At 42.6% G+C, this 26,374-nt stretch overlaps 1 protein-coding gene across 2 annotated transcripts; it reads left to right on the forward strand.

The window, feature by feature from the left end:
* Nucleotides 1–2,057: 2,057 nt before the first annotated feature.
* IFNGR1 (interferon gamma receptor 1) lies at nucleotides 2,058–25,871 on the forward strand. 2 transcript variants are annotated; one of them, XM_054021859.1, is made up of 8 exons: nucleotides 2,154–2,243; nucleotides 5,798–6,002; nucleotides 11,777–11,891; nucleotides 12,136–12,308; nucleotides 14,970–15,103; nucleotides 17,440–17,617; nucleotides 18,489–18,604; nucleotides 21,530–25,871. In XM_054021859.1, exons 3-8 carry the CDS (start codon nucleotides 11,842–11,844, stop codon nucleotides 22,046–22,048), a joined length of 1,170 nt encoding a protein of 389 aa, XP_053877834.1. In that variant the 5' UTR covers nucleotides 2,154–2,243; nucleotides 5,798–6,002; nucleotides 11,777–11,841; the 3' UTR covers nucleotides 22,049–25,871. The 2 variants fall into 2 exon arrangements, with proteins under 2 accessions (XP_053877833.1, XP_053877834.1); XM_054021858.1 differs by lacking the exon at nucleotides 5,798–6,002 and having other exon boundaries at nucleotides 2,058–2,243.
* Nucleotides 25,872–26,374: the final 503 nt, after the last annotated feature.

The following is a 26,374-nucleotide window of genomic DNA, read 5'->3' on the forward strand; positions in this document are numbered from 1 at the left end:
GGTAAAGAGCAGCTGGAGCCATGTGGTGATCAGGATCTCCAAGAGCCCCTGCAGCTGCTCCATCCCACATTGGGACCTGGACCTGCCCTGCCTCACCTCACATGGCCTGGTTTGGGGAGGAAGAACCACTTCCATAGAAGGATGTATGGCTGGATGCACTGAGTTGATGAATGTAAGTTTGGGGCAGATATGGGGGTGTAGAACTGATCTGGGGCTCAGGAGGGCACAGAATTAACTGATATTGACAGGTTGGGAAACACTGGAAGCTTTGCACTGTCGGGCAGCATTTCATATACATTTGTGCAAATACATATAAAGTTACACAAATCTGTATCAATTGGGTCTTCTGGCAAGAGCTCCTGCAGCAGGGCCTAAAATTGCTGTATGCCACTTTAAATTACTTGTTACAGATTTGTGAGAGCCCACACCACTGTATTTATCACAGATAGTGAGGATGGGAAGGGGGGGGTTAAATCAGAAGAAAAGAGAACAAAAAGCATGACTTAATTTAAAGAAAAATCATGATTTTGCAGGCCCTATTTGACACTGAGGCCGCATCTGGAGTACTGCATCTAGTTTTGGGCCCCCCACTACAGAAAGGATGTGAACAAATTGGAGGGAGTCCAGCAGAGGGCAATTAAAATGATTAGGGGGGTGGGGCACATAATTTATGAGGAGAGGCTGAGGGAACTACACCTACTTTATTTTAGTCTGCAGAAAAGAAGAGTGAGGGGGGATTTGATAGCAGCCTTCAACTACCTGAAGGGGGGTTCCAACAAGGATGAAGTGAGGCTGTTCTAAGTGGTGGCAGATGACAGAACAAGGAGCAATGATCTCAAGTTGCAGTGGGGGAGGTCTAGGTTGGATAGTAGGAAAAACTGTTTCACTAGGAGGGTGGTGAAGTGCTGGAAGGGGTTCCTGGAGATTCCAGCACCTCTCTATCCTTAGAGGCTTTTAAGGCCCAGATTGACAAAGTCCTGGCTGGGATGATGTAGTTGGAGTTGAATAGGGGGTTGGACTAGAGCAGGGTGGGCAATAATTTTTGCGGGGGGGCACTCCATGAATTTTGGTAAGTCATCACAGGCTGCACATTTCTACTATATTAATGGGGGGGGGTGCTGGGTCTGGGGGGGTGGAGTTTGGGTGCAGGAGGGGGTCTGACCTGGGGTGGGAGGTTGGGGTGCAGGAAAGGGTGCAAGGTGCAGGTTCTGGCTGGGAGGTGCTTTCCACAGGCGGTTTCCAGCTGGCGGTGCAGCAGGGCTCAGGCAGGCTGCCTGCATGCCGTGGCCCCATGCCACTCCTGGAAGCAGCTGTGGCTGGCACACCTCTATGTGCCCCTTTGGGGGGGTCAGTGGGGTCTCTGTGCACCACCTGTACCCGCAAGCACCACCCTGGAAACCAGCCAGGGAGACCTGTGGTGACAGTGCTGGGGGCAAGGGTGGTGTATGGAGCTACCCCCCTGGGGGGGCATGCAGAGACATGTTAGCAGCAGCTGGCCGCTTCTGGGAGCAGCAAGGGGCTATGGCAGGCACGCAGCCTGCTTGAGTGTCCCTGCGCCACAGGACCTTTAGCTGCCCAGAGATAGCAAGGGGGCAGCCGAAGAGCCTGGTGGGCTTGACAGAAATGTTAGACTTGCTGCATCCAGCCTGCAGGTCATATTTTTCCCACCCGTCGACTAGCTGACCTCCTGAGGTCTCTTCCAACCCTGATCTTCTGTGTGTCTGAGTTGATGGGTGGGTGAGACAGACACGTGAATTCTGCACGTTTGGGGCTGCCGCCGCAGTGGTAATTCCCTGAGTGTTTGCGTTGGAGGAGCGCACCGTGCTGAGCTGCAGGCACCGGAGAGTTAACCGGGCGGGCTGCCGAGCCGGCGCAGAGCCTGCCCTGCAATACGACAGCGCGGCGCAGAGACGCGGCTGCACTGCGGAGTCAGACACGCCGCCCAGACCGAGGCTGGACTCGCAGCCCGCCCTGCCCCTCCCCTACCCGGGCAGTCACGTGGCCAGAACCGGGCGCGGCGGGCTGCACCTTCCCCACCACTCTGAACTCGGAGACGGAGACGGAGACGTCGCCGGGCCGTGGCTGCTGCGCTCGAGCCCGGCTCCCCCTCGCGCCTTCTGCTGGCGCGGCCAGCGCGCCCCGAGCGAGGATGCGGCCTGTGCCGCCTGCGGCCGCGCTTCTCTGCCTCCTCCCTGTGCTGCTGTCCCGGAGCGAGGCCAGCTCCGGGGAACTCCCGGAAACAGGTACGGGCGGCGGGGGGCGCTAGAGGGGGCGGAGCGCTATTGGGGGGGGGGGGCGGTATCGGGGAGCTGGGAGCAGTAACTGGCCAGCCCTTAAGAGTTCAACTCTCACATCGGACTCTCTTCTTCTTCCCTTCCCCCAATAAGATGGGCAGAAACCCATGGTATTTAAAAACAATCAGAGAGTGGGTCTGCCTCTGCCCCCTGGATTCTGAGCCTGAAGGGGGCACTGGGCTCTGATTTCAATCTCTTCTTCCCTAGCCACAAGCAGCTAGAAATGCACATTTTGCTCTGTAAAGGGGTAATTGGAGTCTCATGTAATCCGTGGACTCCAGAATCTGGGGCTTTAAACAACAGCAGTGCGGTGTTGTGAGGGAGGTTGTTGACATGGGGGGGGGAGGGTGCGGTGGAAGGGGAAATAGTAGCAAGGGAATAGGGGGAGGCAGTTATGCTGGGGTGGTTGGGCAGGAGAGGGATGTGTTTTGGCAACGGGGCTGTGGTTGAGGTAGGATCTGGAGTAAGAGAGAAGACTTCTGAGTGGTCATGGTGGGTTTTAGAACAGGATGAGAGGCTCTGTGTTGCAGATGTAGTGAAGACAAGGTTTTGCCCATGGTGGGTATGTTAGGTCACAGAGGGCATGTTCTTGTGTGGCGGGCGTATCTGAGTTTGAGGATGTGGAGGGTATAGCATGTTTGTTTCCTCCTTTTGTTTCCACTCTTTATCCCTAATCTCCCTCGTGATTGTTCTGGTTTTGTTCAGATTTCCTGCCTACGAAGAGTGTCTTGGATAGCATCATAGCACTGAGCTTTAGGATTTTTTAAAAAATAACTTGCCTCCAAACGGCTTCCGTTTTAGGAAGAACATCTGGCTGCAGCAACTGTGGGCAGAGCCATCCTGTCCATAGGACAGACCGGGGTACCCTGTGCTTTGGGGGGCACTGCACTTCAGGACACAGGGTCCAGGGTGACTTGGATGGTTAGCAGGGGGCCGTACCCGCAGGCACGAAGAACCTCCCCCCCTCCACTCCTGGCATTGCTCGGGGTGGGGATGGAAGCCAGAAAGAGGCAGGGTGGAGGCTTGGGAAGGGGTGGAGTGGGGGGCGGCCCCTGGGCTGGAGGGTGGGGAGGTTGTCTCTGCCCCGCACTCCCCTAGAGATGGCCCTGACTGGGTGTTGCTAGAAACCAAAAAAAAAAAAAAGCCTGGTTGAGGCTTGTCTTCTTAATAGCATTGTATAAACATTTTAACAGGTTTTAAGAATGATTGTTATATGCAAGTAGAGATCAAACAACACTTTTCTTTAAAAATGGTTCATATAAGTGTGTCCAGATCGGGTAGAAAATCTTGCTGAAGTGGTTTTGAAACCTGTCTAGTCTTAACTGCTTAAATGATGTTTAAATCATTGCAGTTGCACCTAATGTTAAAGAACAGTTAGATCAGGCCTTGTATATTATCCTTCCAAGATCAAAACACTGAGACATATATGCAGGGTTGTGATTTGGAGTGGGGAAAGGTAGTGATACTCTTCCAGACTCTGCCCACCTACCTGACACACTAATAATAGTCCATTGTGTAGATGTTGATCTGCTTCCCCAAAGTGAGGTCTGAAAACATACACTGACTCTGCTGATCTAAATATATTTTTGCAGTAACATATCAGCTGTGCATAGTTATGACAAAGACCCAAGTCATCAATGCCAACAACCAAACTAATTTCCAGTCAGCACAGAATGAGTTGTAAGGGGCTTCAGTTGCAAGAAGTTTAGGGACATATAAATCAAACTTGCCGTGATGCTGGACTGGAGTAGGTTATCCACTAGAATAGCCTTCTAGAACAAATGATTCTAAGATGTAATCTAGTTACAGTTTTTTATGTGCCCTCAACACCAAATTAGTCTCTTGGTTATCACTCAATTTAGAATCCCCTTAATGTGACTTATGCAGTACATAAAATAAAAATGCTTAATTGAGAAGGTGAAATTATAGAAAATATTGAGCATACACTGTAATCCTATATAAAAGGAAATGCACCACATTGTCTTGATTTCCTTTTATTTCTGATTAATATTAAAATTAAACTACATTTTAAAAATAAAAAAAAGTTAATCATCCTTTTTAAAGTTCCTGCACTAACTTTCTTAAATGTCTCATTTTGGATCAGTGTATCAACACTTATTTTGTTGAGCTCTTGATCACTCAATCTAGGGAGCATTAATTAAAAAAAATACTCTCAGCTGCACTTAGTTAAATACTTGCAGTGGATTTAGAAAGGGTAGTGAGTAGAAAAACTGTACTTTTGCATGGTTTTGCTGAAAGAGCGAAAGGTGACATTTAAAATTCCATTGAATTTTCAGCATCATTTAGTAAGTTTGTTTTAGACTCATTGCTGTTGGTTACAGCATGTGTTGGGATGCTGGAATATTATGTGGAATATATATGGAATATTAAGGTATACTAGGTTACTTCTGAGTATTCCAAGAACACACTTCACTGAAATGATCCTTTCCGCTCAAAATTTGGTCAAGGTAACCTTGCCTGTACAGTATTCTAAGTGCATATAAAGTACACTGTAAACAATAAAACCCAGCTCCAGTTGGAGTAGGAATATTTTTATTTACACTTAAGATTGAAGGACAAAGTTCTGTAGTATTTGAGAACATGTGCCATAGTAAAGTCTAATTTGCATTTGTCCTTAACATACATGGAAAAGAATTCTTTGAAACAAAGATGCACTGTTTACGCAGCCACAGAATCAATGCGGAGAGTTGTTTTTCTTCCTTCTCCCAGTCTTTCATACATGGTTTCGGTTCAGACACAAACTTCATTGTAGCAACCTATACAGCTAAGGCCAAAAAACAAATGACAATAATGAAGCAATAGTTTCAGAGTGGCATCAAGGTTTTACTTCTGAAATATTTCTGCTTATTTTCATTTTGTTCCTTTCTGCTTGTAAATGTTTAAGTGTGTAAAAGCAAGTGTTTTCAGGCTTTTCAATATTAATACTTTGATTAAACATTTAAGAGGATTTTATAATATCTTAATGGGTATGTATATATGCTAAATGGCAGCTTTTTCAAGGCTGGTTCAGAAGGGCAAGATGGGATTTATATAATTCCAAGTGATAGTTAAATGCAACTGATTAAATACTTCTATCACATATTTCATCTGCCCTCAGCCCACTAATCTATTTCCTAAACTGCTTCCAAACTTCTGAGCTTCTTAAAAGACATTAAAAATAATCAGTTAGAAATGTTAACTTTCTAAATGTGGAATTTCTCTTTCAAAATTACACCCATCTGATAAGTACATGGATACTGCCTTTGAAAAGTAACAGATTTAAGTTCAAATCAGGTAACTCATCAGGGCTACAAACAGGTGGTTATTCCAGCAGAAGAGGGAAATGGTCCCTCCTTTCTAATAGGCAGGCTGTGAAAAAAGCTTGTGACATGTTTAATGTGACATACAGACTAATGCAGATAAAATTTTTATACTATACCTTTTATTCTGTTTGTATCTTACATGTATATTTATGGGGATTGAAAAATGTACCTGACTGCTAGCCCCAGGACTATCACTAGCCAGTATGACAAATACCTGTACAACAGTGGTCACCTACCTGTAGATCACTATCAACTGGTTGATCGCGGAGCCTCTGCCAGTCGATTGAAATCTCCGATCACTAAAAGTTCGGCGGTGCAGCCTGCCCTGGCCCTGCGCTGCTCCCGGTAGGAGCCTAGTACTAGGGCAGCCTAGTACTGCTATCAGGTACATTATTAGTTGAAGCAGCAGAAGTCTCTACAATGGACCTTGTAGAAGGTTCGTGCCGGGGCTCAACCCACCTAGGCAGGAGGGGAGCCACACCGACTCATTACCGGTGGGGCAGCGGTATAGTTCGCTGGGTCAGCGCTCCTACCCTTTGGCACAGGACTGAGTGACACACAGTTTAGGGAGCTCGGGGCCCTTTGGTGCAGGGACTGAGCAGCAGTACAACAGGGGGAAGCCTGCCATCCATGAGCGGAGGTGACGGGGGGGGGGGGGCACAGGCCCACCCACTCCACTGCTTCCCAGCTCAGGGCCCTAGCAGCGGCCACTGCCGCTGGGGTCAGTGCGGTGTCCTGACCAAAACACACCGACATCGGCTCATACGTGGCTACAGCCTGACCGGGGTCGGCTACCCCCGGGCTACTTCCGGGTTCCCCCTCAGGGCCTACCTCGTCCGTGGCACCGGGCCCAGTCCAATCCACCAGCATGGGTTCCTCTCAGCCGGGGCTGGGCGGCAGGTCCGGCAGCTCCTCGGGGAAGTCCGGCCAATTGGACTCTGGCAGCTCCTCTGGGTAACAGCAGGGGCGGAGGGGCCCTGGTGGCATCTCACCTTCGGGGTTGGTGTGGGGGAGTTCCAACGGCTCCTCCCAATGACGGGAGCAGACGGGTTCCAGTGGCTCCTCCTCGTAGTGGGCTCGGGGCAGCTCCGGCCAGTTAGGGCAATGGCCTCTGAGGTCTCCCGACCGCGAGCTCCTGGCCACACGTCTGCTCCCCGCAGCAGCTGGGGCCTCACTGAGCTCTGGCGGCCGGCTTTTATACTTCCTGCCCCGCCCCTTGACTTCCAGGGGGCGGGGACAGGCGGCGGTGGCTCTGCCTACTTGGGTGTCTGTAAGGGCGCTCCCTCTGCTGGGAAGGAGGGGAGCCACACCTATTCACTACAGACCTATATGTTCTACCCATGCTGATGTCTCTCATGCAGGTGTCAGTGTAAAGTCTGCACTCAAATGTGAGGAAATGCCAGTATTAAGATTGCCTGCACAATCTTAATTCACCCTCCCTTGTGCATTTTGAAGACCATTTTTTCCCACAGGATTCCTGCCTCATTCAAAGCACAACAAGATAGACACACTCTGGAGATGAATGTGTTCTTTAGTGAAGGTGACTGTAAGACCCCTTCTTCATTTGTTTCAGAAGTTGGAAGGTGGTGTGTAGTGAATGACGTAGGGAACTGCAGGTAGAGAAAGGATGGTCTCATGGTTAAGCCAATTGAATGCTACCCCGAAGAATTGGATTCTATCTCTGCCTCAGAATTCTTGTATGATGCTGGGCAAGTCACCTAAACCTGAACTTTGCACAGGTGGTCATAATTGTGTGTACCTCATTTTCTTGATGCCTGACCTGAGGTCTGATGTGCCGAACATTCAGTAGCTGCAATTGTAGCTAATCAGAGTAGTGTTTTGAACATATAAAATGCTATAGAATCCGAAGCATTCAGAAAATCTGTTTCTAGAGTCTCAATTTACACACCTAAAATTAATGGATACTTTTAATCTTAATCTTTGTGTCTTAATTCCCTATCTGTAAAATAGGAATAATAGCCCTTCATTTCACAGGGGTGTCTAAATTAATTCATTAATTAACCAGATACCATAGTGACAAGCACAATAGAAAGCCTGTGAGGGAACTAAAAATTCTGCCTTCAGAACAGAATTTGAACAATGGATGTAAACAAGGCCCGGGGGAGCACAGTGAAGAATGAGGAGCACCATCCCTCCTGTGCGCTTAATGAGGCAGGGGGATTGTGGAAAAAATAGAATACGATCATGTAATTAAAGACTGTACATGTGCAAGGGGGATGAATTAAGGTCCCATAGGCAGCCATAATTCTGGCATTTCCTAACTTTTCAGTGCTTGATTTTGCAATCTTAATATTTTAATGTAGTTTTATTTCTGTAATAGTATGTTAATTTGCATTTGTATTCTGCATGGTTTATTGCAGCAAGTATTGTATTTACTGCTAGGCATTTTAGAATAGATAAATACTTTGACACTTTTTTTCTTGTGGTTGAGAATCTGCTGCTGTTTCCAATAACTGAAATGTCACCTTGTGTGTGTTAGAGAATGACTAAAACCACTTTCAAACATAGCACATATTAAATCCTTGTGGTCTCATTCTTAAGATGAGGGAAATGTTTTTTTACTTTCCCTTATTAGTATAACATGAAGCAAAGTCTAGGCTCTCTAACATATAGCCCCAAGTCTATCTGCTATGTTTTGTAAATAAAAACATAATCTGGCAGAAGTCAGGTTTGAGTTATGGTCTATTATGACATCAATTTTATATACAAAAAACTACCTTAAAATAAGATTGCAAAGTCAAACATTTAAAAGTTAGAAAATGCCAGAAGTAAAATTTCCTATTCAACCTTAATTTGGCCCCCTTGTGTATATGTATTATGATAATCTCTAACTACATGATCACAAACCATTTTTTTTTACCATACGACCCTTACCTTAATCAGTGCACAGGATGGGTGGGGGTTAGTTTGAGGAAATTATCCAGTGTTACTCTTAGGCTTGTAACTTAGAGTTTGGCCTCATGCTGTGTTTTTGAACACCATCCAAATGCTATGCTGGATACAGAATTATTAATTTCTAATGCCTAATTATTAATTAGTTTTCTGTGGTATTAATGATAGTAGTAAGAGTGTCTTATGAATGTATCTTCACAACTCCTCTGAGATAAGTTATCCTCATTTTACAGATAAGGAACCTAGGCTACAATTTGAAGAAGTGTCCACTAATTATGGTTGCTTCCACGATTGGATATCTAACTTGAGAACTAGGGATCCATTTTTAGAGTATTCTGTATTTTTAATAATTGTATATGTTCAAAGCAATGTACAGACACTAACCAACCACTGCCAACACTATGAAGTAGACGGGTAAATATTATACCCATTTTTAAACACAAGGAGACTAAAACAGATAGTGACTTGTGCAAAGCCACAGAGTGAGTCAATGGTATAACCAGAATTGGAGCCCAGGACTTCCCAACTCCACATCTTGCTCCTAGAGCAGCTGCAGTTCCCATTGACTTTACTTGTAGTTGAGTGCTCAGCAACTCTGAAAACAAGGTCCCATGTCTCAAGTCGGGTACCCAGAAAATGGGGAATACAATGTGAAAATCTTCATTTAAGTGACTTACCCACTATCACATACGCAATCTATGGCAGACATGTGGATGGAACCCATTTCTCCTGGGTGGCATTCAGTTGCTGTTGAAGGCAATCCTTTCTCTTTCTGCAGTCCCCTAACTCATCCTCACTCTCTCCACACCTTGTAGTTCTACAATGGATGAATCAGATGTCCTACAGACAGCTGCATTCACTACACAACCCTGATTCACTCGCTGAACACTTTCCAGGACTTCTAGGTCTCCAGCATTGACCTCTACCTCTTGAGCTAAAGCAATACCTGGTATTAGCAGTATGCTGTTATCTTATATGAACCAGCTACAACTAGAGGGTGATAGTGTACACAGTTTGTCAGAGCTTACATGACTACTTTCCAGACAGCAGAAATATGTTGGAAATGAGAAATCCTGGGTTGTACTCTTAACTCTGGGGGGGAAATATAGTCTTGTGTTTATAGACAGCACAGCCAACTACATAAAGTTTGCATATTCTGAAAAGCAGTGTGACTAAGTAGAAATGCTATGAGATACGCATTCTGGTCCTAGTTCTGCCTGAAATGACAGTGTCCTCATTATCTTTAATAATAAAATGTGTGAAAAGGAAGGCTCCCTTAATTTAGGATTTATCACCCCATTCAGGGGGCATGTCCAGTGCTTTTGCTGTGATATAGGGATCCCTACAGGTGGGACTATGCTGGAGATTAAACTTTGGAGATTTTAGAAGTCAATCTCTAACAAGCTCCACTGAGCACATGCAAATAGCATTTTTGAAAGGCTTATAACTCTTCTGAATTTGGGTGGATTTTCATGCTTAATGTAAATAAACTGAAGGAGAGGCACTCTTTATCAATTTTTCAGTTGTAGTAATGATAGGTATTACTTCTCAACCAACAGATGCTATAAACACTTCAAACAGATGTGATTATTTTTTTCCAAGTTGGTGTCACCCTTTAGAGGTAGGGGAGGGGGATCAAAAAGCATATAATTTTTTGATCACTTGGGGTGTTCTGGCTATCTGTTTCAGGTGAGCAGCGATACTTCTAAGAGAAACTCTTTACATCCTCTGTCTTGTAATTGTTTAAGTGTCTAAGCATGGACAGAGCCTGAAAATCCACTTAGGAGGAGGTTTTCCTAAACAGGTGTCATCAACTTCTGCAGAATTTAAGTTGTTTGGGGTTTTTTCTTTAAAAAAAAAACAAAAACAGTAACCTCACCCACCTGAACCCTATGGAAAACAATGCAGTGTAACCTTTCGGTAGGCTTGTCTATGTGAGGAAAGGTGCACTATTTAAATTAAGGTGTGATATATATATATTTTTAAACCCATTTATGCCTGGTCTAAGCAGGCCTTGCACTGTTTTAACTAATAGCGTGGAGTTTGTTTTTTTTTTAATGCTGATGTAGTTAAACCAGTGCAACTTTGTGTGGACATTTTAAAATCAATTTTAAACCTGTCTTCTACTGATAACTTGCCCCTGTAAATTTACTAACAAGTTAAGTCAATTTAAACTTGCTAATATAGGGTTTTGTACACACAGTTGTACTAAATTGCTTTAAAATTCTGTTAAATTGGTGCAACTTCTGTGCGTAAACAAGACCTAGTCTGCTTATAACTCCAGTGTTGCTGCTGCTCAAAGCTGTTAAAAGCTGTAGCAGACTAACAACAAAAGTCTTGTCAGTTTTCACTGCTGCTGTTCAGAACCCTGTAGACTGTAGTAACATTGAAAAGAATCATGTTAGTTTCACTGCTTTTAGGAATTATGAGCTCTGAGCTAGAAACTGAAGCATTCATTTAGCTGGGGACCCAAAAATGGAGTCCAGAAGATAGATTAGTGAAGACACAAACCCCTTGCAGCAGCCAAGAAGCTGAAAGGAGTAGAATAATGGGGATTCTACAACCATCGCAGGAGCTGACGTCTATGTTTAGAGAAAGAAACAGTAAATGATCCTCTTCACGTCCCATAGGCAGCCTTTGAAGGTGGGTGCAGAAACAGCATCACCCCTTACCAGCAGCTGGAGGGGTAGGAGATAGCATATCCCCAGGGCCATTACCTGGGGCATTACTTCAGCTAGTGAGAGATGGGGGTTCATCTTTCATATTTGCCTTTAGTTATTAGGCTTAATTCTTCTTGGGATTCAGGAGCTTGATATTTCCAAACCCTCTGTGTGAGTGGATGATTGGCAGCAGAGGGTGTGTGTGGTGTCTGGATAATGAAATCCAGTATGGAGAGAGAGCGCTTCTTGAGTGGAGGCAGTGGAAGAAGAGACAGAATATATACTGGAGGTGGGAGAACGTAATATAGGGAAAGAGAGAGAAGAAAGAGAAACTCTGAGGCATTCAGCTCACTCTTGGACAAAAAGGATTAACTGCCTTTTTGTGTAAGAAGAACAGAAAGTCAGTCTGCCAGGCTCTTCTCTGTTCATATAGGCAGCAAGCAGTCTTATCTTAATGACTTCTGAAGTAACTTCCAGTAAATGCATTGTCTTCTGAATACTTCAGGAATATTGATGGCTGTTCTCATACATCACAAAAATCTACTCCATCAAGGTACTGATTGTTCTGTTTGATTGCTTTTTTTAGTGCCTCTGCCAACAAATGTTGTAATAGAATCCTTGAACTTCAAGACTGTATTGCGCTGGGATTACATGCGCATGCCTACAACCCCTCACTTTATTGTGGAAATCCAACCTTATGAGTAAGTTTCCATGTCTTGCATTATACCTGTACCTTATTTTCTTTAAAAGGCATTCATGTAGTGAGTCCTTTGATTTTGCCATATGTCCAGGAAAGTTTTATTTCTACACAGTGAAATCATGCCGTCCCTATGGAATTCAGTATGAGTGTAAATGAAGACAGAATTTGTCTCCATTCTGACATCTGTATTGCGTAATACATTGGCTGTAAAAATTACATTAATTACTCTTTAATCTATTTTACAGGCTAGGGAAATATAAGCCAGTCAGCACCTGCATGAAGATAAGTAAACATTATTGTGACCTCTCTAATGAAATAGAAGACCTGAGTCAGTCTCACTGGGCTAGAGTTAAAGCTTTCATTGGGTTAGAAGAGTCCGAGTACGTTGAGACCAAAGAATTTGTTCTGCGACGGGATGGTAAGTTTAAATGTAAACCTAAATTTTACATCCAGAAAACTGATTTGAGATCACTTAGATTAATTCATAGTATTTCTATTAAATTTAAAGATTAATATAAATATATTTCTGGTGCAATATTGTATGTTTGGTTAGGAATATCATAGTATAACTTGGGGTTCAGGATGAAAGATGAGCATAACAGTTGCTTAGGAGCACTCTTTATAGGTAGTTACTTGTATGGCCCCCTCACTAATGTCTGAGCACCTTTCCAAACATTTTAAAAAGAAGTGGTGCTGGTGATGCACTCAGTGGCATGCTTTCCTTATTTTGCTACTATCCCAACGCCCCAATGTGGGGTAGGGAGACCACTGTTGTGCTTGGAAAGTACTGCCTTCTTAGACATTCCAGAAGTTGCTGTATTACAATGCTGGGCGAAGTGATCCCTATTCAATGTGGCTTCAGTTATCCATCTTCTGATCAACCAAAACTGTTACCTTTAAGTGGAAGTCCCCTGTAGTATGACTGCAGAGCATAATGTCCTGTGTTGAAAGTTATGCATTGCAGTCCTTATGCATATAACAATCTCTTTTAGGATTATCCAGATACATTAAATGTACTTTTTTATAGTTGGATAACTAAGGATGTACTGCATATATAGTTTTCAATTATAAAATGTTTTGGGCGCATTCAGAATCAATAGCATTTCATTTAGATTTACACAAAAAAGGATAATTTGCAGGGCCCTTGGCTTATATAAATTTTAAACTTTGTATAAACCTTTCCCTAAATTCTTTTAGTGCTCAATCCTTGCCTTAAACTTAGATGTCTTGAGTTCTAATGGGCTACAGGTTTAAGGGTAGTTTCATCGCATCCATTTCCAATCAGGGCTGCCCAGAGGGGGAGGCAAGTGGGGCAATTTGCCCCGGGCCCCGCAGGGGCCCCCATGAGTTTTTCAGGGCCCCTGGAGCGGGGTCTTTCACTCGCTTCGGGGGCCCCGGAAAACTCTCGCAGGGCCCGGGCCCCCGGAGCTTCTTCCGCTCCGGGTCTTCGGCAGCAGTTCGGTGGCGGGGGGTCCTTCTGCCCCGGGACCCACTGCCGAAGTGCCCTGAAGACCCGCGGCAGGGGGGTCCTTCCGCCCTGGGACCTGCTGCCGAAGTGCCGGGTCTTTGGCGGCAATTTGGTGGCAGGGGCCCCCTGCCGCCGAAGACCCCAGGACCCCTGAATCCTCTGGGCAGCCCTGTTTCCAATGCCTAATCTCTTACATAAATTGATGCTACCTTTTTATGAGCAACTTTCTAGCCTGTTGTCCTGATAATTCCTGAGATTATTTTTCAAATTTAATAATCTTGGTTTTAATATGGTGTTCTTAGATTCTGCATGATACTCGAATGAAATCTCATCAGTCAATAGTACCTTGCTTTGTGCTTTAGTATCATGTATACATGATTTGTTTTGCTTTTCTAATTGATGTCAAGGAGCTGAATTTTAAGGCCTTATATATGTGGGGAAAGTTACACTGGTTTAACTAAAATCAGGAATGGGTGACTGGCAGCCCTGGGCCACATCTGGCCCTCTGATTTGTTTTATTTGGCCTCCTAACCAGGGGCGTAACCATAGGAGGGCCTGGGTCAGCTGTGTTAATACCCAGGCCCACCTAAATCTGAGCCTGAGGAGGCAGCTCTTCCAGTGTCCAGAGTGAGGAAAGGGGCAAGAAGCTCTGCCATCGTGGAGCCAGAGGATGGCCAAAGGGGCGAGGCTCTTTCCACTGCCTAGAGGAGGTTGTTTCCTGGCACCTGGTGGAGGCAGCAGCTCTCCAGTTTTAGTAGGCTTGTTGCCTTCCTGGAGATCATGGAGCTGAGTGTGGGCAGGCAGGTGTATTTCACACAGCCCAGCACGGCGGTATCAGTGGAGGACTTGCTGCTCTGGCACATGTTCTCACAGCAGCAGCCAGGCGAGCTGCCTCAGGACAGCAAGGACTGCTTCTTCCTTGACCACAACAGCTTTGTCTTCTGCTATATCCTGAAGCCTCCCTTTTTTTTTTTAATTAAAAGGCTTGTCAAAGAGTTTGTGGATTTTGTGGCCTTGGCTATATTTAAATTGCCCGTTCCGGTCATTTTTGAACCAGTGCAAACTCTTGGTGTGAAGAATTTTTGTTTTTGTTTTTGGTTTAAAAGTGGTTGGTTCCAGTTTAGCTTATATCTGTTCCTACTTGATGTAGCTACACTGGGGGGGGGGGGGAAGCCACCCTTTAGCCAAAATAAGAATGTGTAAGCACTTGTAAACGAGCATCATGTCTGTCCAGTTGTCATGTCCTTTTTTCTGTTCAGTGCCTTAACCTTTTGCCCATTTAGACCATTTGACACTTTTTTCAAACCTCATCCGTATGTTAACATAGAAAAATGTAAAGTTTTATAAGCCATCTGGCAGACATTTCTGCCCAGTGTCCTCACTGGTACTGCCCAATTTATGCCCATCCAAAAGCATATATTCCCTAAACCAGGACTCAACTCCTCTGCAGCATTCCTCCCATCAGGTATGTAATCACTCATTATTCTGGCATGTCTTAATTTTTCCTCTTGAAAATGAATGATAAATGCCATATCTGTTAGCTCTACATTTGTCTTAGAATTCTGTATCAAAATCCTTCAACCCAATAGTGAAGGTACACCTTTGTTTCAGGAAAAATAGGACCACCGACTCTGAATGTCTCAATTGAGAGAGACCAAATCAGGGTTGAGATTCGCCCCCCACGCGCTGTTCGAAAATATAAGGACTTCACATACAAGGTGTTTCTCTGGTCCAATGGAGAGCAGGTATGTTTTAAATTGAAAGTTTCAGATTGTATTTTGGCCTTTTTTACAAAAACACTTCGTTTTAGAAAGAGCATATATTGATAAACAATAGGATTTTATTACCTTAATTTCTCTTGGATGTGTGTGTAATTTTCTTTAAACAATTTTAAAACTATTAATGATGCAAAACTGAATCCCTGAAATGTTGAATGTGGAACCTTAACCATAGCCCTGTCCTTTGAGTATCCATTGCAGTAATCTTTAATTGCGGTCACGTGCTATTATTTCTGTAGGACCCCTGCTTTAATAAGTCTACCTTTTGGACACTTAATCCATTTAGGTTTTTCTTTCATGTCCCTCATTATGATGATTTGAGAATCTTTTATTGAATAGAGAGAGCTGTTCAGTATTGGCTTTTATCCTCGTAGTTAAATGTGTTTGTCCACTAACTTGTTCACTGAATCCCACTTATCCTTTCCAAATAATCAGTCACCACTATGGATTCGAAGTACATCCATTAATTTGTATGAATTTATTGCATGATAATGATACACAGAATTTGACCCCATATAGGGCAGGACTCAAATGTTGTTCTGTGCATTGAGCTACCTCATTCACTGAACACCCTCCAGTCTGCTCTGCATGCTGAATGAAGCAGCGGTCCTCAGGGGAAATGTTTTCGTATGATCCAAAAATCTGTGCCAGTGCAAAATTGGGAGATTGGGGTTTTTTAAATAATCTAAAAATTACTGTACTCTGTGTAACATCTACATCCTTAATTTCAAAATCAATGCTCACCGGACAGTTTAAAGGCACATATCCAGTCTAGGGACCACCTCTGTGGAAGATTTAAAATGTATATCCTTATCAACTAAGCCACTAAAGCAGAGGTGGGCAAACTACGGCCCGGGGGCCACATCCAGTCCTCCAGAAATCTTAATCTGGCCCTCGAGCTCCCGCCGGGAAGTGGGGTCTGGGACTTGCCCCGCTTTAGCCAGGGAGCGGAGTCGGGGTCTTGCCCCACTCCGCACGGCTCCCGAAAGCAGCGGCATGTCCCCCCTCCAGCTCCTATGCGTAGGGGCAGCGAGGGGGCTCCTCATGCTCCCCCCGCCCCAAGTGCTCCCCCTGCAGCTCCCATTGGCTGGGAACCGCAGCCAATGGGAGCTGCAGGGGTGGCACCTGCGAACAGGGCAGCATGCAGACACCTGGCCGCGCCTCTGCGTAGGAGCTGGAGGGGGACATGCTGCTGTTTCTGGAAGCTGCCTGAGGTAAGTGCTGCCCAGAGCCTGCCCCCCTGACTCCCTCCCATGCCCCAGTCCTGATCCCCCTCCTGCGCTCCAGACCCCTCTGTCCCAGCCCGGAGCACCCTCCTGCACCAACTCCTCCTCCCCAGCGCCCTCCCCACCCAGCTAGAGCCCTCACACCCTCCCACATCCCAACCCCCAATTTTGTGAGCGTTATGGCCCGGCATACAATTTCTGTCCCAGATGTGGCCCTTGGGCCAAAAAGTTTGCCCAGCCTTGCACTAAAGCAATACAAAAAATCTTGCAACACTTTTTTAAATAGTAAATGAGAGTTTTGCTCTGAAAAAATGCTAAACCATTTATGCTCAGATTTTTTTTTTTTTTTTTTTTTTTTTTTTTTTTTAAGGGAAGTTTATCTCTAGGTGGAAACCAGTTCAGTCTGACGGGAAATTTTCTCAGTTTATAAGCAACTGAAAGAGCATTAAAATGGAAATGTTTAAGCAATATTAGCTATTCTATCCCATCTGTAATTACTTCACATTTTGAAAACTGGCTCAGTTCAAAATTGGATTTTTACAAGTCCTCAGGGGACTTCAAAAATTGTGTTCAAAATATTGGTAACTTTATATGTGCCCACTTTACTCCTTGAAATATGCTTTAATGTTGAAGGAGTGATTTCCAAGATATTGCGCTTTCTCTTTTGCTCAGTTAGGATGGTGGATGAGTCCCTGGGAAGAAGATCAGGAAACAGGCATGTTTCATCATAGGCTAACATTTTCATAAGCACCTAAGTCCCATTTTCAAAAGTGACTTAGGAGCATAAGTGGTGTTTGAACATCAATGGGATTTAAGAGCCTAAATTATTTAGATGCTCTTGAAAATTTTACCCATGGGCACTATGGTCTAATATGAGTTCTTAATAATGCTAGAAGTTAGAGCTGTTGCCTTGCAAATAGCTGTTAGCTGAGATGTACGGCTTTTGCAGTGCAAAAAGATGCAGGAGCCACAGGTCTGATACCCAGCACTTCAAAAGTTCTGTCACTGTAAGGTGACAATACTATCTTTATATATTGTAAGTTCAAAATAATTAATCTAACTTTACTTTTCTTTCAGCTCGAAGAGCTTGAAGCAGGGCCATGTAAGAAGCATCTATGTAGCATATACATTCCATTTTTTTCTCAAGATTCCACCTACTGTGTTTCAGCTCAAGGACGTTCATCAATTGTTTCAGATCGAGGATTTTCCCAATCAAATCAAAGTTGCATTCATGTTCCTTTAAAACAGCCACGAGGTAAAATAATTTATAAAAATCTGATCCATATTTCTGAAGACTTTTAACTGGCATTGTATTAATATTGTCCAGCAGTTGTATGGCTGTCATTTTCTATTTGATTAGTACCATAATTTGTTTCAGTTGCAGCTAGACAGTTGTGTAATTTACTGAATAAAAAATGGATCATTAAATTAGTTGTTGGAATTGCACAAGTGATATTCAGTTGAAATTTATAACTAGTAAAAATGTGTAGGCTTTCCTGGGTTTAAGGTAACCATAAGCTTGTGATTAAAAATATTAAAGCAAGTGGTTTGTTTTTTTTTGTTTTTTTTGTTTTTTGTTTTTTGTTTTTTTTTAAATGAGGGAGGATGGCTAATCTTCCTTACTATGTGTTCTCTCAACTCTGGGTTCTGAATTCTCCTGCCTTTGGAATTCTCTTATTCATAACTCCTGGGGCAGCCCCATCCTCCTCATTATACCAAACTAGGGCACACCTGGACTGGAACAGGAGAGCTGGGCCCAATTCTATTTAAGGAACCAACTCCACTGTTACCCTTTTGTCTGTAATCAGTAGTTCTACAATTCTTGTGTTTTGGAGCACTTTGTTTTTTAAAAATATCAAGTTATTTATCCACATTGAATCTCTCTAAAGAGCAGAAAAAGCTACAATTTGCTCATGCATTTCTTGTCTTCATAATTAAAGAAAACATAATCAATAAAAAAAAACCCTAAAGCTGTTTTTAAAGAATTCTCTCGGCCCAAACCATACATTTAATTCCAAAATGTACACTCAATTGTGAAAACCCTAATTAGTCGCTCTAAAGAGCCATTTCTGTTTTAAGATTTTTGTTTTCCAAACCTCTCACTCTATTTTTCTCTAACTTTCTAGACTTTAAAAATATTATAATCAGTGTTGCTGTTGTCATTGGCGTTGGACTGATTTTGGCCATGTATTATCTTTGCAAGCAACTAAAGAAGAGAAAAATTGAACTACCCAAGTCTTTGGTAAGTTTATAGTACTGTTCAGTAGCACATTTGGTGTCAGTCTGTTATTGTATGGCACATTTAAATATCTAACAAGCTTAGTCTTACAGCTAGTATTTTTATTGAAATACCTAGTGGGCAACATGTAGGAGAAAACAAACATCAGTAAACAAAACTGAATACTGTATAGCCACAATATTAACTAACTAAATAGCCTTCGTCACAATATCTGTCTGGGTTCCTCAGTTAAATCCTTTGCACTTGTCTCATCTTTCCACCATGATCTTATATGTGCTCTGAATCTGTAAACCAGTAAGCTTTTTACTCCAACTAGATACTTTGTATTGCCTTTAATACTAGACTTTCTCCTTACTAACGAGTTTACTCCAGTAGGTGAGGTTCAAGTACTTAGTTTCCATTCTTAAAATAATTAACTTGTGTCTTAATTGCATTTATTCTTATGTTACTGGAAACGCCTTTGTGATGGGAGGAGTGGTTTGTCATGGAAGCTGGACTCCTTGAATTGCTAAATTATTTTTGAAGTCACTGAGCCATATTTTATAAGGAACCTTTAGACCTATCTTCAGTAAATCTGGTGATATTCGTAAACCTCTGCTTAGGGGAGTTTTTTTACCCTTCTAAGTACTTCCTTGTTTTATGGCAAGAGAAATAGGTAGGTCTGTGGGTATGTCTACGCTGCAATTAGACACCTGTGGTGGGCCCATGCCAGGTGACTCGGGTTAAGGGGCTGTTTAAGTGCGGTGTAGATAGTCAGGTTTGGGCTCTAGCACCATGTGAGTGGGGGAGAGTCATAGAGCTCGGTCTGCAGCCCATGTCACCTGGGACTGGCCTGTGCCAGCTATCTAATTGCAGTGTGGACATACCATGTGTGTGTACCAGGGCTTGCTTTGTTCAAAAACTAACTGCAGAGACTAACTATTCCACTATTCAATTACAAAAGCCTTAGCTGCAAGAACCTCTCAGCGTTTATAAAGAAAGCCTCTGTCACTATAGTATCCATTGCTAACATGACTGTGTAATGTAGAGGCAGTATAAAGAACTATATTATAACATAACACTGCAAACTCAAAGGAAGTCAAGATTAGATGATGATAGTGGTCTCTTCTGAACATCTGTTAAGAACAACATCAAGATTAAGGCTCCCTTGCTCACTCATAGACATAGTCTACTGTTAGAAAAAATTGTAGAGATCTTTGACGCTGGTGCTAAAATGTTGGAAGCTGCAGTATAGCCAGGATGCAGATATTTTACTCATTATCACAGATGCAGAATTTGTTCTCTTGTTGCTAATAGCTTTTACAGAATTTCATTTCAGTTTAATTCCCGTGGTTCATATTCAGGCTTAAATATGGAATTCTCTCTTTACCCTCCAATTATAAGAGATATTGGAGTTGGATTTGTAAGCTGCTCCAAGGAATTAAATGAATGTCAGAGCATAAAATATTTTAAGAGTGAAGAGAGGAGCTTTGTGTTTACACATATCTCAATTCCTATTTCTATCTAGTGTATATCTAGATCTTAACATCCAGTTTCCCGGTACCTGGGAGGGAGTTAACTGTAATTTGGTTCCAAATGTTGAGACTTGAGCTTTATGTTTATTCCAGGACCAGGATACTTTTAACATGTTGGACTTTTAACTATTTTGTGTCCTCCTAGAAGTAGTAATAAGATTCTCTTCACCACCCTCCCACCCTGGTACAAAAAGTTAGGGATTAACTGCAGCACTTCGTAACAACTTGGAGATACATGAACACTCCCCTATATTTTCTGTGACTCCTTTAGCAGCTTTTTACCCAGTGGCACACTCAAAATGATCTGAAAGTGGCATGTGCAAAAAATAGATCCTGAATATTTGTCTCCATTAGAACAAAAAGAAGTGACAAATGTTTAGAGAGACATAGCTGCCAAAAAGGCGGCAGGGCTCATGACAGTTTAAAATTACATTGTTTTCCATCCCATATTCCTCAGTTTCTAGTCCCAAGAAATTGAGAGCCCTAAAGCACCCCTCAACTCATCTTTTTTCAGCAAGTTAAAATCAGCCAAAGCACTTCAGGTGCTCTTGTGGATTAATTTTCAAGAAGAAATATCATTTTTAACATACCTAATGATTATAAAAGGAATGTTTTAGGGCTCTAATGTTGTTGTAAGACTATGTCTACACTACGGACCTTTCAGCAGCACAGCTGTGCCACTGTGAGGTCTACCATGTAGCCACTCTTTGCCTGCAGAAGAGAGCTCTCCTGCTGGCATAATTAAACCACCCTCAATGAGCGTTGTTGTCGGCAGGAGAGGCGTAGCGCTGACCACACCAGCACTTTTGCCAGTGAAACTTATGTTGGTCCAGAGGGGGGGCGGGTTTCACACCCTGACCAGCAAAAGTTTTACTGATAAAAGTGGTGGTGTAGACAAAGCCTAAATAACCTAAAGAGCCCAGCTTTCTGCAAGTGAAGTTGCTGGGCTGGAAGTTGGTGAAGAAAATGGCTAGTTTCAGGATTTGACTTCCTTGTAGCTGAAGCTTGTAAGATTGCTTAAATAACAGGAGTAAGAGGAATATTTCCTGCTTTTTCCTCCTCTTTTCTTCTCGTTTTCGTACCACTACCTCTTCTAGTCTAATGGGTGATGAAACCTTTTTTTAGGTCCCTGCTAGGTGGTTATGGAATTTGTGACATCTCACCTAAAAAGTCCAGCAGGTCTGTTGGTGTCAAAGCCATACACTGATGTCAACTGCTGATTTCCACTTAACTCAACTCCTATTTGAATTCAGATTTCCTGAAAGGAACATGTAGTTAAATTATCACGTGTATCCCTTTTTAAAGCATTATTTTGTCTTGCCTCTAAACTTTGATGTATAGAGACAGTAAACTAGATTATCACTAAAACATATAATTTATGTATAACTAAAAGTACCTCCTCTTTATTTTCAAGGTCACTGTGATACGAAATCTGAACTCGCGCAACGTTTTAGAAACAAAACCAGAAACAAAATATATCTCTGTCATAACCTCCTCATCATCCAAGCCAACGCTCTCAGTGAGTGACGAGGTAAACTTGATAGACCAAGTAGACCAAGTTAAAGAAATAGGGACCCCTAATCCTGAAGACTGCAGTGAAGAAACAGACACTGTCAGCTCCCAGGAGATATCAAACAAAACAGAAGAGATGTCTATCCAAGAAAGCATTGCTGAAATGACCCCTGATGATGAAGAAAGCCCAAGAGTGAAAGAGAATTATTTTCATTCTAATAGTAGCCAAACGGAGTTAAGTAGTATTCCTTCAGACCCAGAGCCTTCCAACTTGGAGGTGCAAGAGTCCCTTATCCCAAAGAGCTGCAACAAGTTTTCTGGTTATGACAAACCTCATGTAATAATGGATCTCCTCATAGATGTTGGTGAAGAGGAGTCTGTGATTGCATATAGGCATACTGATGAAGTGCATGAGTCATGAAGAGAATCATTTGAAGACTACAGGGAGTTCCTTTTTGTGTGCACAACATAGACATTTAGAAGTTTATGAACATCTTAGTCCTAATGGGATTATCAGTGTGACTTCTTAGAGCAGACTCTTAAAATTGAAGGGAACTCAAATGGAAACTGCAACTAGTGTTGTCTCTGACAGTGCAGAAAAGGGGGAAGTGACTGCAATATATCAGTTCTGCTATGAAGGTGTGTGTCTCACATTAAGCCACTAGGTGGTTTGCCTTTGACATTTTCCTTTAGGCTGTTAAAGAACTATCTTTATACGAAAGGAAGGATTCTGCAGTATCTTCTAAATAAAGTCCATTGAAGAATCGTCTATACACCCATATCAGTTTGGGAATTCCTGACTCCATGGCCAAGGACCAATTATATTGGAGCCTGTTTCTCGAGCTAGAAGTGCTGCATGGTGGGTCATAAATCTGTACATCTGCACTAATTGCAAGACAGTATGCCACCCCTTCAGAATGCCTACGTTATACATTTACACTTATTGACACAGCTATTTTGTGTGCTTATAGCTTTATCCATGTTTTGTGTACAGAAGTCATATTGTGCAATCACATCTTATGCTCTGAGAAACCTGTATGTTAGCATGCTACCTGACCCTAATTGCAAAAGACTGTTGAACTCTTAGCTGCACTGTTTTAAAGAAGCAATACTGTTAAGCAGCAGTTATTAAAAATGTTTAGCATTTTTCCTCTAAAGCATTTTTATCCTAATTCTTAAGATATATGTGGATTGCTAATAATTCCATTGCACTTTATGGAAATAACTGTTTTCCTATCAAATTGAAAATGCCCATTGAATAGGATTTTTTCATCTTCTTGAGACAACGGAATATTTTTTGGTAATTTGGTGTAGTTAATTAGATCCCCTGATGGAACTCTGAAGCATGAAGCTATCAAACTGAAGATAGGTTTGGATTTTATATCTCAATTCTTCATTACTATTTAAAGGCCTGTAGACACAATGTGGAGACAGGATTTTATTGTGTTGCTAGAAGTGTTTTAAAATGGATCCAAATGAAGCTAGGAAACAATACAGGAAAAAGACTGGAAATATAAGCTTCTTGGTGCCATATGGATTGGAGTTTCCACGTTCAGTTTTGCTTCAGGAAATTTGTACTCTCTAAAAGGTAGTTAGTGGCTGCTTCATATTCCTCTCACTCCGACCCCCAAAGGTATCTTAGAAATAAGAGTCCAAAGATTGTTCATTCTTTATAAGAAATCCCATGCCAATTGCATTCCAAACCATTGTTTTAATATCTGTACTTTAACTTTCTTCTAAACTACTTAGCACTTTCCTTTTGCATGGGCCTGGCTTCTTATCAATTGGATGGACAAGAAACATGTTTTTAAATGTTAAGCTTGTTACAAAACAAAATCTTTGTCTCGAATGAAATGAATATGAGTTGCATAGCCATTTCTGTTCATAGCAGTCAGGCTCTGCAACTACTATGCTTGGAGGAATTGTGCCCCACTGTGCATGCACAGAAACATGTATCCCCACAGATTCTCTTTGCTTCCCCACAGAAAAATGATTTCTGTGGGGAAGCAGAGAAGCTTCACCAGTGCTCATTCACACCTCCCTGGCAGGCACTGGGAGCAGCCAGGTGAGAGGCAAGTCGCTGTGGGGGAGTGGGGATCTGGGGATGCCCTGGCTGCCCAGGGACATTAGTCCCAGCTGAGGGGAGCGGGGGGGGAGGAGGAGCAGTAGGACGGAGACTGAGTTCTCCCTCCCCTGTCCAGAGCAGCTGGGGTTGGGTCAGATCAACCTCTCCCTTTCCGCAGTACTCCTTCCTAGGAAGTCATTTCCCATTTTGGATGTGTGCAACCGATTGTTCCTTCCTAAGTGGAGTACTTTGCATTCATCCTTATTGAATTTCATCCTATTTACTTCAGACCATTTCTCCAGTTTGTCCAGATCGTTTTGAATTTTAATACTATCCTCCAAAGCACTTGCAACCCCTCCCAGCTTGGTATCATCCGCAAACTTAGAGAGTACTCTCTATGCCATATGTTTTAATACTTTAAAAAAGTAGTATTAAACTAATGTTTCAGTTGAAAGGCTTGTTTCCTTGCCATAGGGATAAAGCATCTCTTGTAAAAGCTCCATCATAAATAAACAATGTTTGAGTTAAGAACAGAATACATATGTTTAAGGATTATTGGATTTTCTTTAACCTTTTCAGGTGATACTATGTAACAATGCTACCTTTTTTTACTAATGGATTTTAAAGCTTCTCACAAGATTTCTTCCAGAAACAACCATTTAGGTTAAATAAACAGGTGACGATTAAAGGCAGATTCAGATTTGAAATGCACCCTTCATAGGTCCAGCCTGCCCAGGGCCCTTTTCCCTCCCCCCCCCGCCCACCAAAAATAATAAGGAAAGGGCATCAGGTCTGAGATCCCGGTTTTGGCCCATCGATGTGGAAGCAAGCTTCTACAGTGCAAACCAGTGTGTGTAGTGTCTGCTATAGTCCAGCTTAGAGAAAACAGCTGCTATGTTCTGTCTTGGGTACTATGGCCACAGCACCATAGCTTCTGAGTGCCTTACAATCTTTAATGTACTTATCACAATACCTCTTTGAGGTAAGGAAGCACCATTATCCACATGTTATGGTGGGAGAATTGAAGTACAGAAAGAGTAAGTGACTTGCCCAAGGACAAAGAAAATCTGGCAGAGCAAGCAACTGAACTCAGGTTTCCCAAATTCTAAGCTAGTGCCTTACCACTCCTCTCTCTTGAAAATGTTCAAGATGCTTATGCAGCCCCATTGCAGTGAATGGATTAGTTGTTGCAGCATACAAAGAATGCTGGGCTGCTTTGAAACTGCCAACCTGTTCCAGTTACCTATTATGGATGAGCTTTAAACAAAGTAGTTTAAGTTGTCAGTAAAGACGAGTGTTTGAAGATTGAAATTACATAAATAATAAACTACCAGTTTAAAGCATTGATGCTTTTTCCTAGGGACATATATATTACAATATGGAACTTGCATTGGTTTGGAGAATTACTGTACAGTAGAACCTCAGAGTTATGAAACCTCAGGAAGGGAGGTTGTTCGTAACTCTGAAATGTTCGTAACTCAACAAAACATTGGCGGTTCTTTCAAAAGTTTCCATCTGAACACTGACTTAATACAGCTTTGAAACTTAACTATGCAGAAGAAAAATACTGCTTTCCCTTTATTTTTTTTTAGTTTGTTTAACACAGTACTGTATTATATTTGGGGGGGGGGGGGGATTGTTTTTGTTTTGGTCTCTGCTGCTACCTGATAGTGTACTTCCAGTTCCAAAAGAGGGGTGTGGTTGACTGGTCAGTTCGTAACTCTGGTGTTCGTAACTCTGAGGTTCTACTGTTGTTTTAATGAGACAAGGTGGGTGAGGTAATATCTTTTATTAGACCAACTTCTGTTGGTAAAAGAGACAAGCTTTTGACCTTACACAAAGCTCTTCATTTTTGCTCCTCCAACTTTTAGATGGTTATTAGGCAGAAGAACTTGGAACCTGGTAACAGAATTTTGATATTGGGGCCATCCAACATCTAGTGTAAAACGAAACCTGTAATGTAAAGCACTTACTTTGCACCTCCCATGACGATATAGTCTACTCATGATTAACCCATCTAGTTTAAAACTTCTGCTTTCAAAGCCGCCACTTCTGGTAATATGGAATGAACTATCTGTGGACACGCTTCCAGTAAAATGAGTAATACAATTGCCTTAAGATTTTGAATTCTTACAGGAGAGCAGTGCTTATGCAAGTTTCAGAGGTTGGGCAACTTAAATTCATAAAACCAGTATGTACAAACACAGATCTTCCTTGCAGCTGTTTGCAGTTAAATATTTATCCTTTCCATTCTCCAACTCAAAACTAACCAATTTTACGGTTGTATTAAAATGTAAAGCAAATTGAGTAACTGTAGTTAAACTAGAAACCGTTTAGGATGACTGAGGAAACGTTTTTGCTGGTTCATACTGTTCAGATTAGCACAGTAGTCTGCTTTAAATAAAGATTAAAAATCAAGCCGCATACTGTGTAATACTGAGTTGTTCCAGGATCTAAGCATACAGAGGTGGGGAGGAGTGTACATACACAAACTCCAGCTGAGCCCAAGTTTCAGCCTACAAGAACTTTTAAGCCAAGTCACAACCTCTGCCCCTTTCCCCATGACAATTGTAAGGATCTCTTACAGTGATTTAATTTTCATATTTGCAAATGGTGGTTGACTTAATGATTTGTATTAAGCACCTAGAAGCCCCATCGTGCTAGTCGTACAAATGGAGAACA

The sequence above is a fragment of the Malaclemys terrapin genome, chromosome 3 (genome assembly GCF_027887155.1).
Source record: "Malaclemys terrapin pileata isolate rMalTer1 chromosome 3, rMalTer1.hap1, whole genome shotgun sequence".
NCBI lineage: Eukaryota > Metazoa > Chordata > Testudines > Emydidae > Malaclemys > Malaclemys terrapin.

What these genes read in the sequence shown, in the direction of transcription:
- IFNGR1 (XM_054021858.1), top strand. Translation starts at nt 2,150, where the DNA reads ATGCGGCCTGTGCCGCCTGCGGCCGCGCTTCTCTGCCTCCTCCCTGTG. An exon ending in CGGGGAACTCCCGGAAACAG is followed by an intron (nt 2,244 to 11,776) that starts GTACGGGCGGCG and finishes TGCTTTTTTTAG; the next exon opens with TGCCTCTGCCAACAAATGTT. An exon ending in TTGAACTACCCAAGTCTTTG is followed by an intron (nt 18,605 to 21,529) that starts GTAAGTTTATAG and finishes TTTATTTTCAAG; the next exon opens with GTCACTGTGATACGAAATCT.